Source organism: Microcaecilia unicolor, chromosome 7 (genome assembly GCF_901765095.1).
Source record: "Microcaecilia unicolor chromosome 7, aMicUni1.1, whole genome shotgun sequence".
Taxonomy (NCBI): Eukaryota; Metazoa; Chordata; class Amphibia; order Gymnophiona; family Siphonopidae; genus Microcaecilia; species Microcaecilia unicolor.
Genome location: NC_044037.1, coordinates 85,016,452 through 85,035,846, shown reverse-complemented (window position 1 = coordinate 85,035,846; position 19,395 = coordinate 85,016,452). Strand labels below are relative to the sequence as shown.

General features: G+C 51.9%; 1 protein-coding gene across 1 annotated transcript in view; it reads left to right on the top strand.

Moving 5' to 3' along the window:
* The window catches only part of CCNB3 (cyclin B3), a 92,452-nt gene that overhangs the window by 10,319 nt on the left and 62,738 nt on the right, over positions 1-19,395 (top strand). The window contains exons 3-6 of the mRNA XM_030210455.1: positions 9,588-9,671; positions 11,574-11,686; positions 18,326-18,425; positions 18,511-18,612. Of these exons, the coding sequence (XP_030066315.1) occupies positions 9,588-9,671; positions 11,574-11,686; positions 18,326-18,425; positions 18,511-18,612 (399 nt within the window). The remainder of the gene's footprint in view (positions 1-9,587; positions 9,672-11,573; positions 11,687-18,325; positions 18,426-18,510; positions 18,613-19,395) is intronic.

Below are 19,395 nucleotides of genomic sequence, written 5' to 3'. Positions count from 1 at the left end.
GTTGAGGCGGGCTCAGTCATCCCTGAGGGAAGTGCTGTCCGACATTCAAGAAGATCCCAGGTACTTTTTCTCTGATGAGTCCTATGGGATCCCTTCTGAGCCTTCCTCTGCACCCGAGAGGAGACTGTCTCCACCTAGAGTCTCTTTCACCTCTTTTATACGGGAAATGGCGTAGGCCATTCCATTCCCCGTAAAAGTGGAGGATGAGCTAGGGCCAAGATGCTCGGTATCCTGGACTACACTTCTCCATCTAAGGAGGTGGTGACTGCTCCTCTACACAAGGTGTTCAGGGCAGTCCTCGTATGGAACTGGGCGCCCCCTCTGTTTCTGTGGTCCCCAAGAAGATTTATACTTGGTATCAGATCAACAGGGGACCTGGGTTGGTGAGATCTGTTACCCCACAACTCCATAGTGGTGGATGCCACTCTCAAAAAAAAAAAAAAAAGCCAGGAGTACTATGGACTATGCCTCGGTTCCCCCAGCAGAGAAGCTAGGATCCTGCACTGTTTTGGGAGAAAGATGTATCAGGCTATGAATATCGGGCTATGCTCATCGCCCGTATTCAGTCTTACCAGCTCTTCACGAGCGTCTACTTGCGGAACTCAGTGAGGCAGCTGTCTGACTTGGTTGATGCGCTCCCTCAGGCTGAGCCCTTTCGCCAGCTGGTCAAGCAGCAGAAGGCGTGTCGCAAGTTCTTGTCCAGGGGCACTTGTGACATTTTGACGTGGCATCCAGAATCTCTGCCCAAGGTATACCAATGTGCAGACTCTTATGGCTGTGTTTCTGACCTGGATCATTTTGTCCAGCACAGAATGGCAAATGCCCTTTGCCAGGGGGATAATATTTCGGAAAGAAGGTTGAAGAGGTTGCTGCCCAAATCAAAAAGCACACTGAAGCTATGTCTTCTCTCCCCCGCCAGACGTCTTCTGCAGCCACTTCCTCATCCAGGAGGTATTTTGGTGGATCGTGGCGTATTCCCTATTCCTACTCTAGACGTAGGTATGCTCCTGTGGCTCGCCAGCCTGTTTAGGTTCAACCCCAGTGTGCTCGTTCTCGTCAACAGCATGCGTCCGAGGCCCCTGCTGCTCCTCAGCAAAAGCAAGGAACAAGCTTTTGACTAACCCCAGCACAGCATAGCCGCAGTCAAAGTGTCCGTGCCGGATGACTTTCTGGTTGGAGGGAGGTTAAAAGTTTTTCACCAAAGGTGGCCTCTTATAACCTCCGACTGGTGGATTCTTCAAATAGTTTGGTTAGCATACACCCTCAATTTGTTGTCCAAACCTCCAAATTGCCCACCAAGAGCTCATTCATTCAGCTCTCGGCACAAGCAGGTACTTTCAGAGGAACTCTCCACCCTTCTAAAGGCCCATTTAGTCGAACCCGTTCCACCAGGGGAAGAAGGGCAGGGAATTCTATTCCAGGGACTTCCTTGTGCAGAAAAAGACAAGGGGAATGCGTCCCATCCTAGACTTAAGGGCCCTGAACAAATTCCTAGTCGGAGAAAAGTTCAGGAGGGTTTCCCTGGGCACCCTTCTTCCCATGATTCAGGAAAATGATTGGCTATGCTCCCTGGACTTGAAGGATGCATACACTCACATCCTGATATTTCCAGCCCACAGGAAGTATCTTTGATTTTCCGCTGGGAACACATCACTTTCAGTACCACGTGTTGCCTTTTGGTCTGGCGTCAGCTCCCAGGGTTTTCACCAAATGTCTAGCGGTAGTCACAGTATCACTATGCAAGCTGGGAGTGCATGTGTTCCCTTATCTTGACGATTGGTAAAGAGCAACTCTGAGGAAGGTGCTCAGGAGTCAATGTGGATGACTGTTCAGGTGCTGGAACTACTAGGGTTTGTAATAAACTACCCCAAGTCCCATCTCCATCCAGTTCAACAATTTGAGTTCATAGGAGCCCTGCTCGATAAGAATGTCCGAGCCTTCCTCTTGGAGGTGCATGCAGAGAACCGTCTCTCCCTTGCATCCAGGGTTTGGGCATGACAGCAGGTCACAGCTATTAGTGCTTATCATCAGCATGTAGAAAGTAAGCCTATCTCTGGACAGCCTTTAGTTGTTCGCTTCATGAGAGGTTTGCTTTTGTCAAACCTACACCAGTGTCATGGGATCTCAACGTCGTTCTCACCCAGCTGATGATAGCTCCTTTTGAGCCACTAAATTCCTGCCATCTGAAGTATTTAACCTGGAAGGTCGTTTTCTTGGTGGCTGTTACTTCAGCTTGTAGGGCCAGTGAGCTTCAAACTTTCGTAGTGGATGCACCTTCTACTAAGTTTCATCACAACAGAATAGTCTTCCGCATGCACCCTAAGTTCTTGCTGAAGGTGTTTGAGTTCCATCTGAACCAGTAGAGTGTCTTACCAATACTTTTTCCCTGTCCTCATTTCCACCCTGGCGAAAGCAGCTTGCACACCCTGGACTGCAAGAGAGTGTTGGCCTTTTACATGGAGCAGACCAAGCCCTTCAGACAGTCCGCGCAGTTGTTTGTTTGTTTGTTTTGATCCAAACAGGAGGGGAGTTGCCATCGGTAAATGCACCACATCCAGTTGGCTAGCAGATTGTATTTCCTTCGCTTATGCCCAAGCTGGGCTGACTTTTGGGGGTGGGGGTCATGTCACAGCTCATAATGTCAGAGCCATGGCTCGTCAGTGGCCTGCTTGAAGTCAGCATCCACTGAAGAGATTTGCAAAGCTGCAACGTGGTCTAAACTTCACATATTCACATCACACTACTGCCTTGACGTGACAGTAGGTTTGGGCAGTCAGTGTTGCAGAATCTGTTTGGGATCTAGAATCCAACTCCACCCTTCTAGGCCTATTTTTATTCTGTTCCAGGCTGCACTCAGCTAGTTTGTTTATAGTTTCAGTTTAATCTGTGTTATGTCCTCGCCGTTGCGAGGCCCAATAGACCAATGTTTGGTGTGTTGGGTGAGCCTGGATGCTAGGGATTCCCCGCCTGTGAGAATGTAAGCCTGCTTGTCCTCGGAGTAAGTGAAGATACTTACTTGTAGTAGGTATTCTCCGAGGACAGCAGGCTTCACATTTTCACAATCCCGCCCACCTCCCCGTGGAGTTTTTTTTTTTTTTCCTTCATTTTTTATTTCTGAATCTTTCCTGGAAGCCAGCAAGACCCGGCAGACACCCTCCGAAAGACCCAAGGAAGCAAATTCTAGGCTCGCAACATCCACTTGTGAGATTGTGAAGCCTGCTACAGGTAAGTATCTTCGCTTTACTGAAAGATTGCTTCCTTTCTCCGAGGACAAGCAGGCTGCTTGTTCTCACGACTGGGTGACGTCCGCGGCAGCCCCCACCAACCGGAAAAAAGCTTCGCGGGACGGTCGGCACGCAGGGCACGCCCACCGCGCATGCGCGGTCGTCTTCCCGCCCGTGCGCGACCGCTCCCGCCAGTTCCTTTTTTTCCGCGCCTGGAGAGAGTCGTGCCTGTGCCGCTCTCTCTGTTTAAGCTCCGGAAAAACCGTCGCGTTTACGCGAACCTTTTTATTTTCTTTTATATTTAATTTATCGCCGCGCGCTCCACTTTTCCTTTCTTTAAAAAAAAAAAAAAAAAAAAAAAAAAGGAGCACGCGCTCCCATTTTCCCTCGCTTCCAGCGGGGACGTAGCGTTGCGGCCTAGTGGCCGCACGGTCGTTTTCATTTTCGAGGTGTGATTTCCGCCACCATCGACGACTTTAATTTCGCCGACGCGATTTTTCCGTCGATGTCCTCGAAGGTCCCGAGTGGATTTAAAAAGTGTGGTCGGTGCGGCCGGCCCATCTCGCAGACCGACACCCACGCTTGGTGCCTCCAGTGCCTCGGGCCGGAGCACAATTTCAAGTCGTGTCCCCTGTGTCTCGGTCTCCGGAAACGGACTCAGGTTGCGAGGCAAGTTCAACGGGACCGTATTTTTGGAACTTGCGCTGGCCCCTCGACGTCGACCTCGACGGCATCGGTATCGACGCCCGGTCCTTCGGTACCGGTATCGATGCCCGAGACATCGGCACCGATGGCATCGACCCCAGGAGAACAGGTCCCGTCGGCCCGCCGGTCCTCCGGTGAGGGTAGAGGTGAGAGGCCGCGTGGGCAGTCGGCCCCGGTCACTCCCTCAGCCCGTGGCCCACGGGACCGAACCCTGTCTGACCCGGTTCCTCGAGACCGAGGGGGATCGTCATCCTCCTCCTCCATGCCTCCCGGCGCCGGTGACGGGCATCGGAAGAAGGATAAGAAGCGCCGTCACCGGTCGCCCTCGATGCACGTCGGAGAGGAGTCGACGCCGAAGCGTCTCCATCGAGAGGAGAGATCCCCGTCGGTGATAGAGGTGCCGACGCAACAGGGTCCTGGCACCTCGGTGCAGTCTCCTGGCTCCCACCAGATCCGGGCACCGACACCCCTACCGGCCCCACCGCCTTTCTCGGCAGCGGGCCTGGACGAGTGCCTCAGAGCCATCCTTCCGGGGATCCTGGAAGGGCTGATGCGCCAGGCTGTGCCGGCGCCGGGGGTGCTTGCGCCCTCGGCGCCGATGACTGTGGCGCCGGCGAGCTCTAGCCCGGCGCCGGGGCCGTCGACACCGCTGCCGCTTGCGGTGCCGGTCTCGACCGCCACGCAGGTGGAGTCCCCGTCGACGTCGATGGAGGGAGCTTCGTCCCCGCCGGCGCGGGAGTCCACCGCTCGACGACACCGAGGCCTTGGTGCCTCGACGTCGAGCCGGGCCCGGTTCAGGACTCAGCTACATGAGCTTATGTCCGATACCGAGGATGAGGCCTCGTGGGGGGAAGAGGAGGACCCTAGATATTTCTCCTCAGAGGAGTCTACGGGCCTTCCCTCGGACCCCACGCCTTCACCGGAGAGGAAGCTCTCACCTCCTGAGAGTCTCTCCTTTGCCTCCTTTGTGCGGGATATGTCTATCAGCATTCCCTTCCCCGTGGTCTCCGTGGAAGAGCCGAGGGCCGAGATGCTCGAGGTCCTCGACTATCCATCACCACCTAGAGAGTCCTCCACGGTGCCGCTGCACAATGTCCTTAAGGAGACGCTGCTTCGGAACTGGGTGCGACCATTAACTAACCCCACCATTCCCAAGAAAGCAGAGTCCCAGTACAGGATCCACTCTGACCCAGAGCTAATGCGGCCACAATTGCCCCATGACTCAGCGGTCGTGGATTCTGCTCTCAAGAGGGCACGGAGTTCGAGGGATACCGCCTCGGCGCCCCCGGGGCGGGAGTCTCGCACTCTGGACTTGTTTGGGAGGAAGGCCTACCAATCCTCCATGCTCGTGACCCGCATCCAATCATACCTGCTCTATATGAGCATCCACATGCGGACCTATGTGCATCAACTGGCGGACCTGGTCGAGAAGCTCCCGCCGGAGCAGTCCAGGCCTTATCAGGAGGTGGTCAGGCAGCTGAAGGCGTGCAGAAAGTTCCTGTCCAGGGGTATCTATGACACCTGTGACGTGGCATCTCGTGCTGCGGCCCAAGGTATAGTGATGCGCAGGCTCTCATGGCTGCGTGCCTCTGACCTGGACAACCGCACCCAGCAGAGACTGGCCGACGTCCCTTGCCGGGGGGATAACATTTTTGGCGAGAAGGTCGAGCAGATGGTGGACCAACTGCATCAGCGGGAAACCGCTCTCGACAAGCTCTCCCACCGGGCGCCTTCAGCATCCACCTCCACAGGTGGACGTTTTTCCCGGGCCCGGCAGGCTGCACCTTATTCTTTTGCGAAGCGTAGGTACAACCAGCCGGCCCGAAGGCCTCGTCAGGCACAGGGACAGCCCCAGCGCGCTCGTTCTCGTCAACAGCGTGCGCCTAAGCAGCCCCCTGCGCCTCCACAGCAAAAGCCGGGGACGGGCTTTTGACTGGATCCACGGGAACATAGCCGCCCTACAAGTGTCCGTACCGGACGATCTGCCGGTCGGAGGGAGGTTAAAATGTTTTCACCAAAGGTGGCCTCTCATAACCTCCGACCAGTGGGTTCTCCAAATAGTGCGGTGCGGATACGCCCTGAATTTGGCCTCCCTGCCTCCAAATTGTCCTCCGGGAGCTCAGTCTTTCAGCTCCCATCACAAGCAGGTACTTGCAGAGGAACTCTCCGCCCTTCTCAGCGCCAATGCGGTCGAGCCCGTACCACCCGGGCAGGAAGGGCAGGGATTCTATTCCAGGTACTTCCTTGTGGAAAAGAAAACAGGGGGGATGCGTCCCATCCTAGACCTGAGAGGCCTGAACAAATTCCTGGTCAAAGAAAAGTTCAGGATGCTTTCCTTGGGCACCCTTCTGCCAATGATTCAGAAAAACGATTGGCTATGTTCCCTGGATTTAAAGGACGCATACACTCACATCCCGATACTGCCAGCTCACAGACAGTATCTCAGATTCCGCCTGGGCGCACGGCACTTTCAGTATTGTGTGCTGCCCTTTGGGCTCGCCTCTGCCCCACGAGTGTTTACAAAGTGCCTCGTGGTGGTGGCGGCGTATCTACGCAAGCTGGGAGTGCACGTGTTCCCATATCTCGACGATTGGCTGGTCAAGAGCACCTCGGAGGCAGGAGCCCTCCGGTCCATGCAGTGCACTATTCAACTTCTGGAGCTGCTGGGTTTGGGATAAATTACCCAAAGTCCCATCTCCAGCCTACTCAGTCTCTGGAATTCATAGGAGCGCTGCTGAATACCCAGACGGCTCAGGCCTACCTTCCCGAAGCGAGGGCTACCAATCTCTTGGCCCTGGCTTCGCAGACCAGAGCGTCTCAGCAGATCACAGCTCGGCAGATGTTGAGACTTCTGGGTCATATGGCCTCCACAGTTCATGTGACTCCCATGGCTCGTCTTCACATGAGATCTGCTCAATGGACCCTAGCTTCCCAGTGGTTTCAAGCCACCGGGAATCTAGAAGATGTCATCCGCCTCTCCACCAGTTGCCGCACTTCACTGCTCTGGTGGACCATCCGGACCAATTTGACCCTGGGACGTCCATTCCAAATTCCGCAGCCCACGAAAGTGCTGACGACGGATGCATCTCGCCTGGGGTGGGGAGCCCATGTCGATGGGCTTCACACCCAGGGTCTGTGGTCCTTCCAGGAAAAGGATCTGCAGATCAACCTCCTGGAGCTCCGAGCGATCTGGAACGCACTGAAGGCTTTCAGAGATCGGCTGTCCTGCCAAATTATCCAAATTCGGACAGACAATCAGGTTGCAATGTATTACGTCAACAAGCAGGGGGGCACCGGATCTCGCCCCCTGTGTCAGGAGGCCGTCGGGATGTGGCGTTGGGCGTGTCAGTTCGGCATGCTCCTCCAAGCCACGTACCTGGCAGGCGTAAACAACAGTCTGGCCGACAGACTGAGCAGAGTATTGCAACCGCACGAGTGGTCTCTCCATGCCAGAGTGGTACGCAAGATCTTCCGAGCGTGGGGCACCCCCTCGGTGGACCTTTTCGCCTCTCAGACCAACCACAAGCTGCCTCTGTTCTGTTCCAGACTTCAGGCACACGGCAGGCTAGCGTCGGACGCCTTTCTCCTTCATTGGGGGACCGGCCTCCTGTATGCTTATCCTCCCATACCTTTGGTGGGGAAGACCTTACTGAAGCTCAAGCAAGACCGCGGCACCATGATTCTGATAGCGCCCTTTTGGCCCCGTCAGATCTGGTTCCCTCTTCTTCTGGAGTTGTCCTCAGAAGAACCGTGGAGATTGGAGTGTTTTCCGACTCTCATTTCGCAGAACGACGGAGCGTTGCTGCACCCCAACCTTCAATCCCTGGCTCTCACGGCCTGGATGTTGAGGGCGTAGACTTCGCTGCGTTGGGTCTGTCTGAGGGTGTCTCCCGGGTCTTGCTTGCCTCTAGGAAGGATTCCACTAAAAAGAGTTACTTTTTCAAGTGGAGGAGGTTTGTCGTTTGGTGTGAGAGCAAGGCCCTAGAACCTCGTTCTTGCCCTGCACAGAACCTGCTTGAATACCTTCTGCACTTATCAGAGTCTGGCCTCAAGACCAACTCAGTAAGGAATCACCTTAGTGCGATTAGTGCTTACCATTATCGTGTGGAAGGTAAAGCCATCTCTGGAGAGCCTTTAGTCGTTCGATTCATGCGAGTCTTGCTTTTGTCAAAGCCCCCTATCAAGCCTCCTACAGTGTCATGGGATCTCAACGTCGTCCTCACCCAGCTGATGAAACCTCCTTTTGAGCCACTGAATTCCTGCCATCTGAAGTACTTGACCTGGAAGGTCATTTTCTTGGTGGCAGTTACTTCAGCTCGTAGGGTCAGTGAGCTTCAAGCCCTGGTAGCTCATGCTCCATATACCAAATTTCATCACAACAGAGTAGTGCTCCGCACCCACCCAAAGTTCCTGCCGAAGGTGGTGTCGGAGTTCCATCTTAACCAGTCAATTGTCTTGCCAACATTCTTCCCCAGGCCGCATACCCGCCCTGCTGAACGTCAGTTGCACACATTGGACTGCAAGAGAGCATTGGCCTTCTACTTGGAGCGGACACAGCCCCACAGACAGTCCGCCCAATTGTTTGTTTCTTTCGACCCTAACAGGCTAGGGGTCGCTGTCGGGAAACGCACCATCTCCAATTGGCTAGCAGATTTCATTTCCTCCACTTACGACCAGGCTGGGCTGGCTCTTGAGGGTCATGTCACGGCTCATAGTGTTAGAGCCATGGCAGCGTCGGTGGCCCACCTGAAGTCAGCCACTATTGAAGAGATTTGCAAGGCTGCGACGTGGTCATCTGTCCACACATTCACATCACATTACTGCCTCCAGCAGGATACCCGACGCGACAGTCGGTTCGGGCAGTCGGTGCTGCAGAATCTGTTTGGGGTGTAAATCCAACTCCACCCTCCAGGACCCGAATTTATTCTGGTCAGGCTGCACTCTCAGTTAGTTGTTCTTCGTAGGTCAATTTTCTGTTATACCCTCGCCGTTGCGAGGTTCAATTGACCTGGGTTCTTGTTTTGAGTGAGCCTGAGAGCTAGGGATACCCCAGTCGTGAGAACAAGCAGCCTGCTTGTCCTCGGAGAAAGTGAATGATACATACCTGTAGCAGGTGTTCTCCGAGGACAGCAGGCTGATTGTTCTCACCTACCCTCCCTCCTCCCCTTTGGAGTTGTGTGTTTCATCTTTTGCTAGTCATTCAACTGGCGGGAGCGGTCGCGCACGGGCGGGAAGACGGCCGCGCATGCGCGGTGGGCGTGCCCTGCGTGCCGACCGTCCCGCGAAGCTTTTTTCCGGTTGGTGGGGGCTGCCGCGGACGTCACCCAGTCGTGAGAACAATCAGCCTGCTGTCCTCGGAGAACACCTGCTACAGGTATGTATCATTCTCTGTACAGGCGTTGGGCTGAGCCTTTTTTGGATATATAAGAACCTTTGATTAAAACCTTTGTGTGAGAGATGGAATGAAGTCTAGCGGCTGGTATAATATAGGGACCTGGTTTGAAGGATTGTGAAATGTACAGGTTTTTCTAAAAATCATCCACACTATAACACTAGAAATATGTTCTGGTTTGGCAGAGATAGCATATAAATTTGCATTGTTTGTATTTTTTTCCTCTTCCCTTCCCTTGTCCCCTCCCTCCCATGGATCCCTTGTAGGAGGAGAACAGTCAGACAAAGCGATCCCCCTCTTCACCTCAGGGAGGTCCCAAGAAAAGGTCGGCCTTTGGAGACCTCACAAATGTAAGTCCTTTAGGTTTGGGAACTTGAATGCTGAATACTGTTAAATAAGTGAAATCTTTTAAGTCTGTTAATCCCATTGAAGTGTTATTAAAACGGCTCCTTCGTAGCCGTCCTACTGTAGACAAAGGGCCTTCAGTTCTATAACTGAGTGGAGGAGTGGCCTGTGAGTGGAGGAGTGGCCTAGTGGTTAGGGTGGTGGACTTTGGTCCTGGGGAACTGAGGAACTGAGTTTGATTCCCGGCACAGGCAGCTCCTTGTGACTCTGGGCAAGTCACTTAACCCTCCATTGCCTGCCGCATTGAGCCTGCCATGAGTGGGAAAGCGCAGGGTACAAATGTAACAACAACAAAAAAAATAACAATACTGGAATATAAAATAATAATAAAAAAAATAGGATAATTGGTCTGAGACCTATCCACCCTTCTTTCAAACTAGCAGCCAGTCAGGAATATTGTTGAGGTCTTTTACAGCAGAGGAGGTTTCCCCAAACTATTCAAATCAGGTGAGTTTTCAGGATGTTGGCAACAGGGGCGTAGCTATGTGGGGCCACGCGGGCGTGGGCCCCCACGGATTATGCCCTGGCTCCCTCTACATTTGACCTGTCATCGCCGCCCGCCCCCGCATCAGGTACCTTGTTTGCTGGCAGGGGTCCCCAATCTCCGCCAGCCGAAGAGATTTCTTCAGCACCAGTCGACTCTGGTGCCTTCGTTGTGGGATCATCTGTTTCTGACGCCTTACGTCCTGCACCGTGCATGCGCTGAAGAAAACTCTTCGGTTGGCGGGGATTGGGGGCCCCTGTCAGCAAACAAGGTACCTCATGCGGCAGCAGGGTGGGCGGCGACGGCGGGTGGGGGTCTGCAGCTAAACAGTGCCCCCCCCACACACACATACCTCGGGCTCTGGCCCCCCCCTCCAGCTGAGGTCTGGCTATGCCCCTGGTTGGCAGTGAAATGTACAGAAGATGGATTTGCATGGAGTGAGTTTTCCAGGTAACGCACATGGATTTTGTAGGTATCCTGAAAACTGGAGTGATTATGGGGTCACCAGGACAGGCTTTTACACAAATGAGCTGGTTTTGTGTGCACGACATGATGGAGATGGATAATTGTGTTACTACTGCTACGACTTCTTTCTATAGCATTACTAGATGTATGCAGCTTTGTACACAAAACACGTATAACCGCTGCTCAACAGAGCTTAAATGTTTCTTTTTGCTGCTCTGTAAGCAGCTGTGATACTTGAGAGCTGTATTTTAGAATGGAGTAGCCTAATGGTTAGTGCAGTGGGTTGTGGACCTGGGAAACTGGGTTCTATTCCCACTGCTGCCTGACGGTCAGCAGTGAGTTGAGATCCTGGGGGACCAGGTTTAATTCCCTCTGCAGCTTCATGTGACCCTGGGCAAGTCACTTAGCCCTCAATTGCCCCAGTGCAATATATAGCTTAAATTGTGAGCCCATTAGGGACGGTGCAAAGTACCTATAATAGAAATTGTAAACCACATAGTTTCCTCGGGGATCACTTGCAGTATATCAAATGCTGAAAATAAATAAAATATTTAAAGAGATTTCAAGTGTAAACATTGTGTCATGGAAGAGCTGCATGTGGCATATCGCTGATAGGTAGAAACTGCAGCTTTGTGCCACCCTTTACTAATGTGCTTTTGAGTTAGGATAAAGAGTTAAGATGCTTATCTCGAATATAAATTTCATATTGGCCGAGTTAGAAAACTGTGCTTTGTGAATATTCTTAGATGGGGTGGATGATTTTTAAACAGACATACAATATTGGTCTGTCACTGCTGCATTCGTGTTTTTTTGAACGATGATGAATGAGTTCTAGGAAGAAATGTGCTAAGGTCTTCCTGTAGGCTGAGGTTTACTGCCTATTAATGTTTGTTGACAGGCTCGTAAGAATGCAGTTGTGCAGCCAGGAAAGAAGAAAGATAATGGGAAGGCTGGCCCCAAGAAATCTCAGAAAAGCTGCGTTGCGAAAGGTGATGAGGCCAATCTGAAAAAGTGAGCAAACCTCTTTCTCCATATATCTATTTTAGACACTTGTGACATCTTCAGCATCTATTGTGTCAGGCTGAAAAGTGCTGACAGCCCAAGGAGGCAGCAGACACATGGTGACACTAGAACAGATTGATCTATGCTGAAGCCACCTTAATATTCTCCAGTGTAAATTTTAAACAGTTATTGACATGTGATGTGGTATTGTGGGTTACCATGATGACTGTTTTTTTTTTTTTTTTTGGGAGGGGATGGGAGGGTGTTTATTTTAAAGGCTGAACAACAGTGTGACTGATCAGTGAGACCTCTGGTGATAAGGAATTGATTCCATTGCGTCCCCAGATCAATTCAGAGACTTGTGGATTATGTCCCTCAACCAGCAGGTGGAGATAGAACTCCAAGATTTGTTATATGTGGTCCTGTGCAGCCAGCTCAATCTCAGTATTCTCTCTATCTAGCAGGTGGAGGGTCATACCTGTGCAGCTCTGTGTTGATCTGGCTCCTATCCTTTTCCTTCGGGTGCTGTTGAGCGTCTTTTGTGGGGTTGAGGTGCCGTATAGTGTTTGTTGGGGATACCTGGTAGGGCCAGGTCCCTCCCCTCCTCCCCCGCCAGCCTCCCTAGCAAAGTCCTTTGGGGCGCATTGTCTGAGTCTGCGTGTAACAGCTTCTCTCTTGCCTCTCTGTCAGGTAAAAAAACAAACCAAAAACAAAGCATTTGCGCTTATTGCAGGCTTCTTCCCTCAGACTAATTAGAAGGGCGCTGGGCTTGGTAATCAGCACGTGGGAGGACATGTAGTACCGCTTCAGGGGGCAGTCATGTCAGCACCGTCCAAATTGGCTAAGCGCTGCTCGCAGTGCGGGAACAGAAGAGCAGTGTCGGGTGCTTGTGAGGAGTGCGCTAAAGCTGTCTCCAAGGCAGGAAGCAGAGTGTGGAGGCGCCAGCTTGAATACCGGCAGGAGAAGGCTCGGATTTCACTCTAGCGTCTTTAGTGGGAACGCCACCGGCAGGCCTGATGCACGCCTCAGCCGGCACCATTTTTTCTTCCCATGCGGTTGGTCCCGCGGCGGTGGGATTGCAGCCCACCCTGCCCGCACTCATGGAAGATGTGAGTATTGTTGGCACTTCCTCGGTAGCGGCTGAGACAGGGGTAGCTCCTTTCTCACCAGAATTTGTTCTTCTCATGCACAGGGCATTTTTATTGAAGTCTGCAGGAGATCCAGCGGCAGAGGCTCTTGGCTAGCCCTCGACCCCCGGCCTATCATGCCCCAGAGTCTCCCTAAGAGACTGTTTGGCGATACCGAGTGTGGAGGAGGATTTGTCTGGTCCATCTGACATCGAGGAGGGCCAGTTGTCAGGGGACTCCCTGCAGGCTGCTCCTGACGGGCTAGAGGAGGGGGAGCTGGTGCCGGGTGAAGGGGATGACCCTACGGCAGTGCAGCTATTCCGCGGTGCAAGCGCTAGAGGTGTTAAACATCTCTTCTCCAGATTTGGAGCCCCATCAGTGCCCACCCCCTCCATTATGGTGGGCACCAGTGGCCTATCCAAATCCTTTCATATCCACAAAGTCATGACGTTCTCATCGCGTTGCAGTGGAACACGCCGTAGGCAAGCCTACGAGTGGCATGGGCTACGACACGGCTTTGCCATTTGCGCCCAGAGGACTTAGAATCCCTGCATATGCTGGTCATGGACTCCTTAATCACGGCAGTCACGAAAAAGACCACCTTGCCGGTGGAAGGGGGCACAGTTCTTCGGGACCGAAAGCTGGAGTCGGCCTTGAAGTAGCTTCCTTGTACCTTCAGGCGGCTGTCTGTGGGTCTTACACAGCACGGGCTTGTCTTTCCTGGGTCCAAAAGGCTTCCTTGGCGGACAAGCTCATTGATTGCCTGCCGGCTTTGGAGTCCGGACTAGCGTACCTAGCGGATTTGCTGTACGATATTCTTCGAGCTTTGGTTAAAGAGATTTCCCTAGTGGTGATGGCCCGACGGTGGGTCTGTTTGAGGCATTGGGCCACGGATGGCGCCTCTTAAGTCTTGCTTGGCACAGTTGCCTTTTCAAGGTAAGCTCTTCTTTGGCGATGTCCTTGCACAAATTGTGAAAGAGCTAGGGGACTCTAAAGGTCAGCGTCTCCCGGAGGACTGGAGTAAGGCATCATCTAAGTCTGCCTGCTCCCGTTTCCGGGAGGCTAAGTGCTACAGGCCTGGTCGATCTGGGACCTTCCGGCGGCCTTGTTTTCAGCAGAAGCAGCAGTCCTTTCGGGGTGACTGTCGTGCAATTACCTCAGGACCCAGAGGACAGCAGGGAAATAGAGGGGCTCAATGCTATTGGGGATGCCTGTCCCTTTTTCAGGAGGAGTGGGGCCAGGGTCACTTCAGATGAATGGGTCTTGGAAGTTATTCAAGACGACTACAAGCTCGAATTCGCTCACCCCGTACCAGATTTTTTCTTGGAGTCTCACTGTCAAGCGAGTGGCGGTTCTGGAGACCTTATCCGAGCTGCTATGATTTGGGAGTGGTCATCCCAGTACCACCTACCGAGATCGGCCAGGGTCACTACAACATCTTCATGGTTCCCAAAAAAGGCGGAACTTTCCGCCCTGTTCTCGATTTCAAGTCTGTCAACAGGGCTCTGCGGTTGCAGCATTTCCGCATTGAAACTCTGCACTCCGTCCTGGTGGCGGTTCAACCAGGGGAGTTCTTGACTGATCTCAACCTCAAGGAAGTGTATTTGCATATTCCCATTTAGCCACCTCATCAGCGTTTCCTTCTCTTTGCAGTTCTTGGTCAGCATTACCAGTTCCAAGTCATGCCCTTCGTCTAGCAACGGCACCATGCACCTTTTCCAAGGTTATGGTGGTCGTCGCAGCCTTTTTGAGGGTTCAGGGCATTCAAGTGCACCCGTATGTAGACGACTGGCTGATTCGCATGCTGTCATACGCAGAGAGTGTTAAGGCTACGGAGGCGGTGCTATGGCTGCTGCACTCTGGGTCTCATAGTCATGGAGAATCCCGCCCCCTTTGGGCTTACTGTGTGGCTATTGAACGGGAGCATCTCAGATGTAAGGGTTATCCAGACAACATGGATTGCCACGATGTTGCAGGCGTGGAAGCACTCCACGTCAGATTACACATGAGTATGGCACACCTTTGTCTCTTGGTGTTTGTTATCGGGCATTTCGGTGGAGTCAGCTCCGCAATTGTCTGTCCTAGCTTTTTTGCAAGAAAGTCTCGATAAAGCACTTTCCTTGAGCACCCTTAAAGTGCAGGTGGCGGCTCTGACCTGTTTTAGGGGTCGCTTGTGCGGTCGCTCCCTAGCGGCTCATCCAGATGTGGTGTCGTTTTTACGGGGAGTCAACCATATTAGGCCCCCATGAGCACCGGTGCTGCCTGAATGGAATCTAAACCTGGTTTTCTGAGCAATGCAATGACCGCAGTTCGAACCCCTGGGTCAGGTGTCCTTGAAGGACCTGACAATGAAAACTGTGTTGCTGGCTATGGCCTCTGCAAGGAGAGTGTTGGAGCTCCAGGCGTTGTCATGCAGGGATCCCTTCCTCCGTTTCCCCGAGGCAGGGATGTGTATTCGGACCGTTCCTTCCTTCATGCCTAAAGTGGTGACTCGCTTTCATCTTGGTCAGGCTCTGGTGTTGCCAGCCTTCTGGCGAGAGGAGTACTCAAGTGAGTTCCGCGTCCTGTGTTTGGATGTGAGTCGCATTCTTCTCCACTATTTAGAAGCCATGAACAACTTCCGTCGCTGAGATCATCTGTTTGTGCTGTTTGCGGGACGCTTAGGGACGCAATCATTTTGGCTTACTTGTCCATGGGGAAGACGACTCTTCTTCGGGTGCGGGCGCATTCTATTAGGGCTCAGGCTACATCCTTCGCAGAGGCTTGTTTGGTGCCATTGGAAAACATTTGCAGAGCGGCTACCTGGGCGTCTGTGCATACATTTACTAAGCATTACCGGTTGGATGTGGCAGTGTGCCAGGACGCAGCCTTCGAGGCATCAGTTTTGACCTCGGGTACGTGGATCCCACCCTACTTGAGGACTGCTTTGGTACATCCCACAAGTCTCTGGATTGATCTGGGGATGCAATGGAAGGTAAAATTAGTTCTTACCTGATAATTTTCTTTCCGTTAGTCCCTACAGATCAATCCAGAGGCCCTCCCTGGGATTTATTACTATTCTATTATTGTTCTGGTTGTTGGTGCTCTTTTTTGGTTCCGTTCAGGTTCCTCTGTTTAGTCTATGGGACAGTTACTTTAAAAAAAAAAAAAAAAAAAAAGATGAGAAACAGAAGTCTTCTAGATGTCAGCAGTATAGGAGGACTTCTCCTCCAGGTGGTTTCTCTACCATGGTGTTTTTCACCCAGGAGAGGCAGAAGAGTGTGTCCTTGGTTACATAAGGGATTCCTTGTACTGCTTTGGTATCGATTATACTGAGACTAGCCGTTAAGCCCGTTAAAACGGGCGCGTATTGGAATGTTTTTTTTCCCAAGGCCCCCCTCCCGTTGCAGCTGCAAGGCCCCCTGCCATCCTCCTTCCCTGCCAGCTGCAAGGCCCCCTCTGTCCCTCCATCCCAGCTCCAAGGCTCCAGTCCTCCCCCCTTCCCAGCTGCAAGGCCCCCTGCCCGCTCTCCCTCCCGGTTCCAAGGCCCCAGGCCCTCCTCCCCAGCTCCCAAGGCCCCCTGCTCTCCCTCACAACTGTAAGGGGCCCCATTCCCTCCCTCCCAGTTCCAAGGCCCCTTGCCCCCCCCCCCCCGTGCCTTCTTCCCAGCCAGCTGGAAGGCCCCCTTCAGTCCAGCCCTCCCAGCTCCAAGGCCCCCCCCCTTCTGAGACCTCCCATGTCCCCTCCCCCCCCCCCCCCCAAGGTTACCGCTACCGCCCCCCCCCCCCACCCCGGAGTCGCCCGGGCCCTCTCTTCGTTATTCAACTTACAGCAGCGCCAAAACAGCAGCAAGCTGCAGCTCCCGTTGGCCTTCCTTCACTGCCTGTGCCTCGCCCTCGTGTGACGTCACGTCGGCGAGGGCGGGGCACAGGCAGGGAAGGAAGGCCGACGGGAGCTGAAGCTGAGCTGCTTGCTGCTGTTTCGGCGCTGCTGTAAGTTGAATAACGAAGAGAGGGCCCGGGCCGGGTGAAGGGGGGGAGGGGCGACTCCGGGGTGGGGGGGGGGAGCGGTAGCGGCTACCTTGGGGGGGGGAGGAGGGGACATGGGAGGTCTCAGAAGGAGGGGGGCGGGACAGAGAGGGAAGTCTCTACTGCGCATTTGCAAGTGAGTACGGTCACTTGCCTTTTATATGTTTGATTGAGCTGGCTGCACATGACCACATATAGCAAATCTCAGGGTTCTCTCTATCTCCACCTGCTGGTTGAGGGACATAACCCACAAGTCTCTGGATTGATCGGTAGGGACTAATGGAAAGAAAATTATCAGGTAAGAACTAATTTTACCTTGTGAAACTTTCAAGAATGGTTTTGACCTAATCTTGTTTAGTTTTATTTTGTAATTTTTGTAAAATTCATTTTACAAACACACGTCTGTAACTTGAACGTTAGTATCAGAAATCAAGTTTGGTTTAAATAAAATTGCAGTGTCTAAATAAAATTTGTTTTTAAATACAGAGGACGAGCTTCTGATTGCCAATATTATCCACACCTAAACTACTGTTCTTAATGCTTTTTGGATTGGGAAGCTTCTAGGCCAAACAATGGCAGGTTGGGATGTAATTGAATTTTAGGCCAGGCTGCACTTCAGGACATGCTCAGGTGTTCCCATTTCCCTACGTCCTGGATTCTCCTTCAGCTTCATTTTATTATACTTTGCAGATGGTGAAGAGTATCTCTGTTATATGTCCTGCAGCCTTACACAGCAAGACCATCATAACATTAGCTCAGCCTTCCTCCATATCTTAAAAAAAGAAAAACAACACCAGTTAGCCAGGTCGCCTGACCAGTTGATTAAATGTTCTATTCCTGTCTGCAGCAAATCTAACATGGGCACAAAAATTTAAAAACATAAACCAGAACAAACAGTGGCAGACTTTGTGATGAAATGTTCTTGGTATTCAATCTGGTCTGCTGTGAAGTTCTACAGGCTACATGCAGCACACCATGATTTCTGTAAGACACTTGTTCTCTGGGATGGGGCGGGGAATTCTTTGCATTCCTGCATTCCCATCCATGGTACAACTTGCCCGGAGGTCTTTGAAACTGGGATAGGACCTGGTATCGTGGGTAATGTCCTACTGCCATTATGGAAATTTGTCCGAGACTGGAAGTTGTTTGTCTAGAATTTAAAATAATGGTAAATATAACTTATTTACCAGTACTTAGATACCAGTAGGAGTTGGAGTTAGTTGAACAGTAGAAGAATAAAGGAATCTGAGTCAAAGGTTTGTACTGACTTCACAGCTCTGTAGCAGAGACCTAATTATTGAATAGACTGAAAAAGGGGCCATTTTGAAGTTACCATTGGTTAGGGGTCCAATAGATAGTTGACTGAAGTCTGTTATACCCACTTCTACAGTGGGTTGGGTTGGGGTTTTTTTTTTCCTTCCTCCCTCCCGCCAAAGTAATCTGAGATTTCCAAAGCCCCATAGCCTGCATTAACTAGTGTTCTTCTGATTCTTCCCCTCCCCTCCTCCTACCAGGTTGCAGAAAAAGCCCACTGTGGAAGATATGACAGCAGGAACGAAAATTGAACCTGAGCAGAAGGCTCTCCCAGTGGAAAAGGGAAAAGCACCCCCAGAGGTACTGTGGCTGCATTCTCTAAACAGCATGCTCGGTAAAGAGGCAAAACTGTCTTTTTTAAGCTTGGTTCTCTTTTTGTGTTCAGCCAGAGCTAGAGATCAATGACATTGACCAGGAGAACCTCACTGACCCTTTTGCCAGTGCAGAATATGCCGTGGAGATATTCAGTTACATGAAGGAGCGGGAGGTGAGTGTGCCACTTATGCCAGCACTGAGTATCTGGGCACATGAGGCTGCCAGGGGGATGTTAACTCATCATTTGAGTACTGTTCTGGTTAACATATTTCTTCTGTGTCGTCCTCATGTAATGCTAGAGTTGGAGGGTTGGTGTAGCATCCTACTTTGTGGTTTAGTTTATTCAGTATTTGCTATATTGCTTTCCATTAAAAATAGGTTTACAATTTCAATAATTTTGCTTTACAATTTTGGAGTGGAGGAGTGGCCTAGTGGTTAGGGTAGTGGACTTTGGTCCTGGGGAACTGAGGAACTGAGTTCAATTCCCACTTCAGGCACAGGCAGCTCCTTGTGACTCTGGGCAAGTCACTTAACCCTCCATTGCCCCAGGTACAAATAAGTACCTGTATACAATATGTAAGCCGCATTGAACCTGCCATGAGTGGGAAAGCACGGGGTACAAATGTAACAAAAATAAATAAATAAAAAATAGAATGGTCAAAGTTTGAGGACAAACAATATGTGGTGTGTGTGGAAGGGGGGGGGGGGGGGGGCACAGAATGTGGTTTCCAGTGTGGTAGACAAACTGTTCAAGCTTTAATGTTGATTAGCTAGGATTGACTCAGGGGAAATTGACAGGCTGATCTAGTCTTTACTTTTTATCCTGCTAGACCGATTCAGATGTGTGGGTTTATGCCACCCTATCAGTGGTTAGGAGACGGAGAACCACAGCTTCCTCTTCATCCTTATCAGATCCCTACAGACAAGGCTACAGGATTTGTAGCCTGGCTTTTGT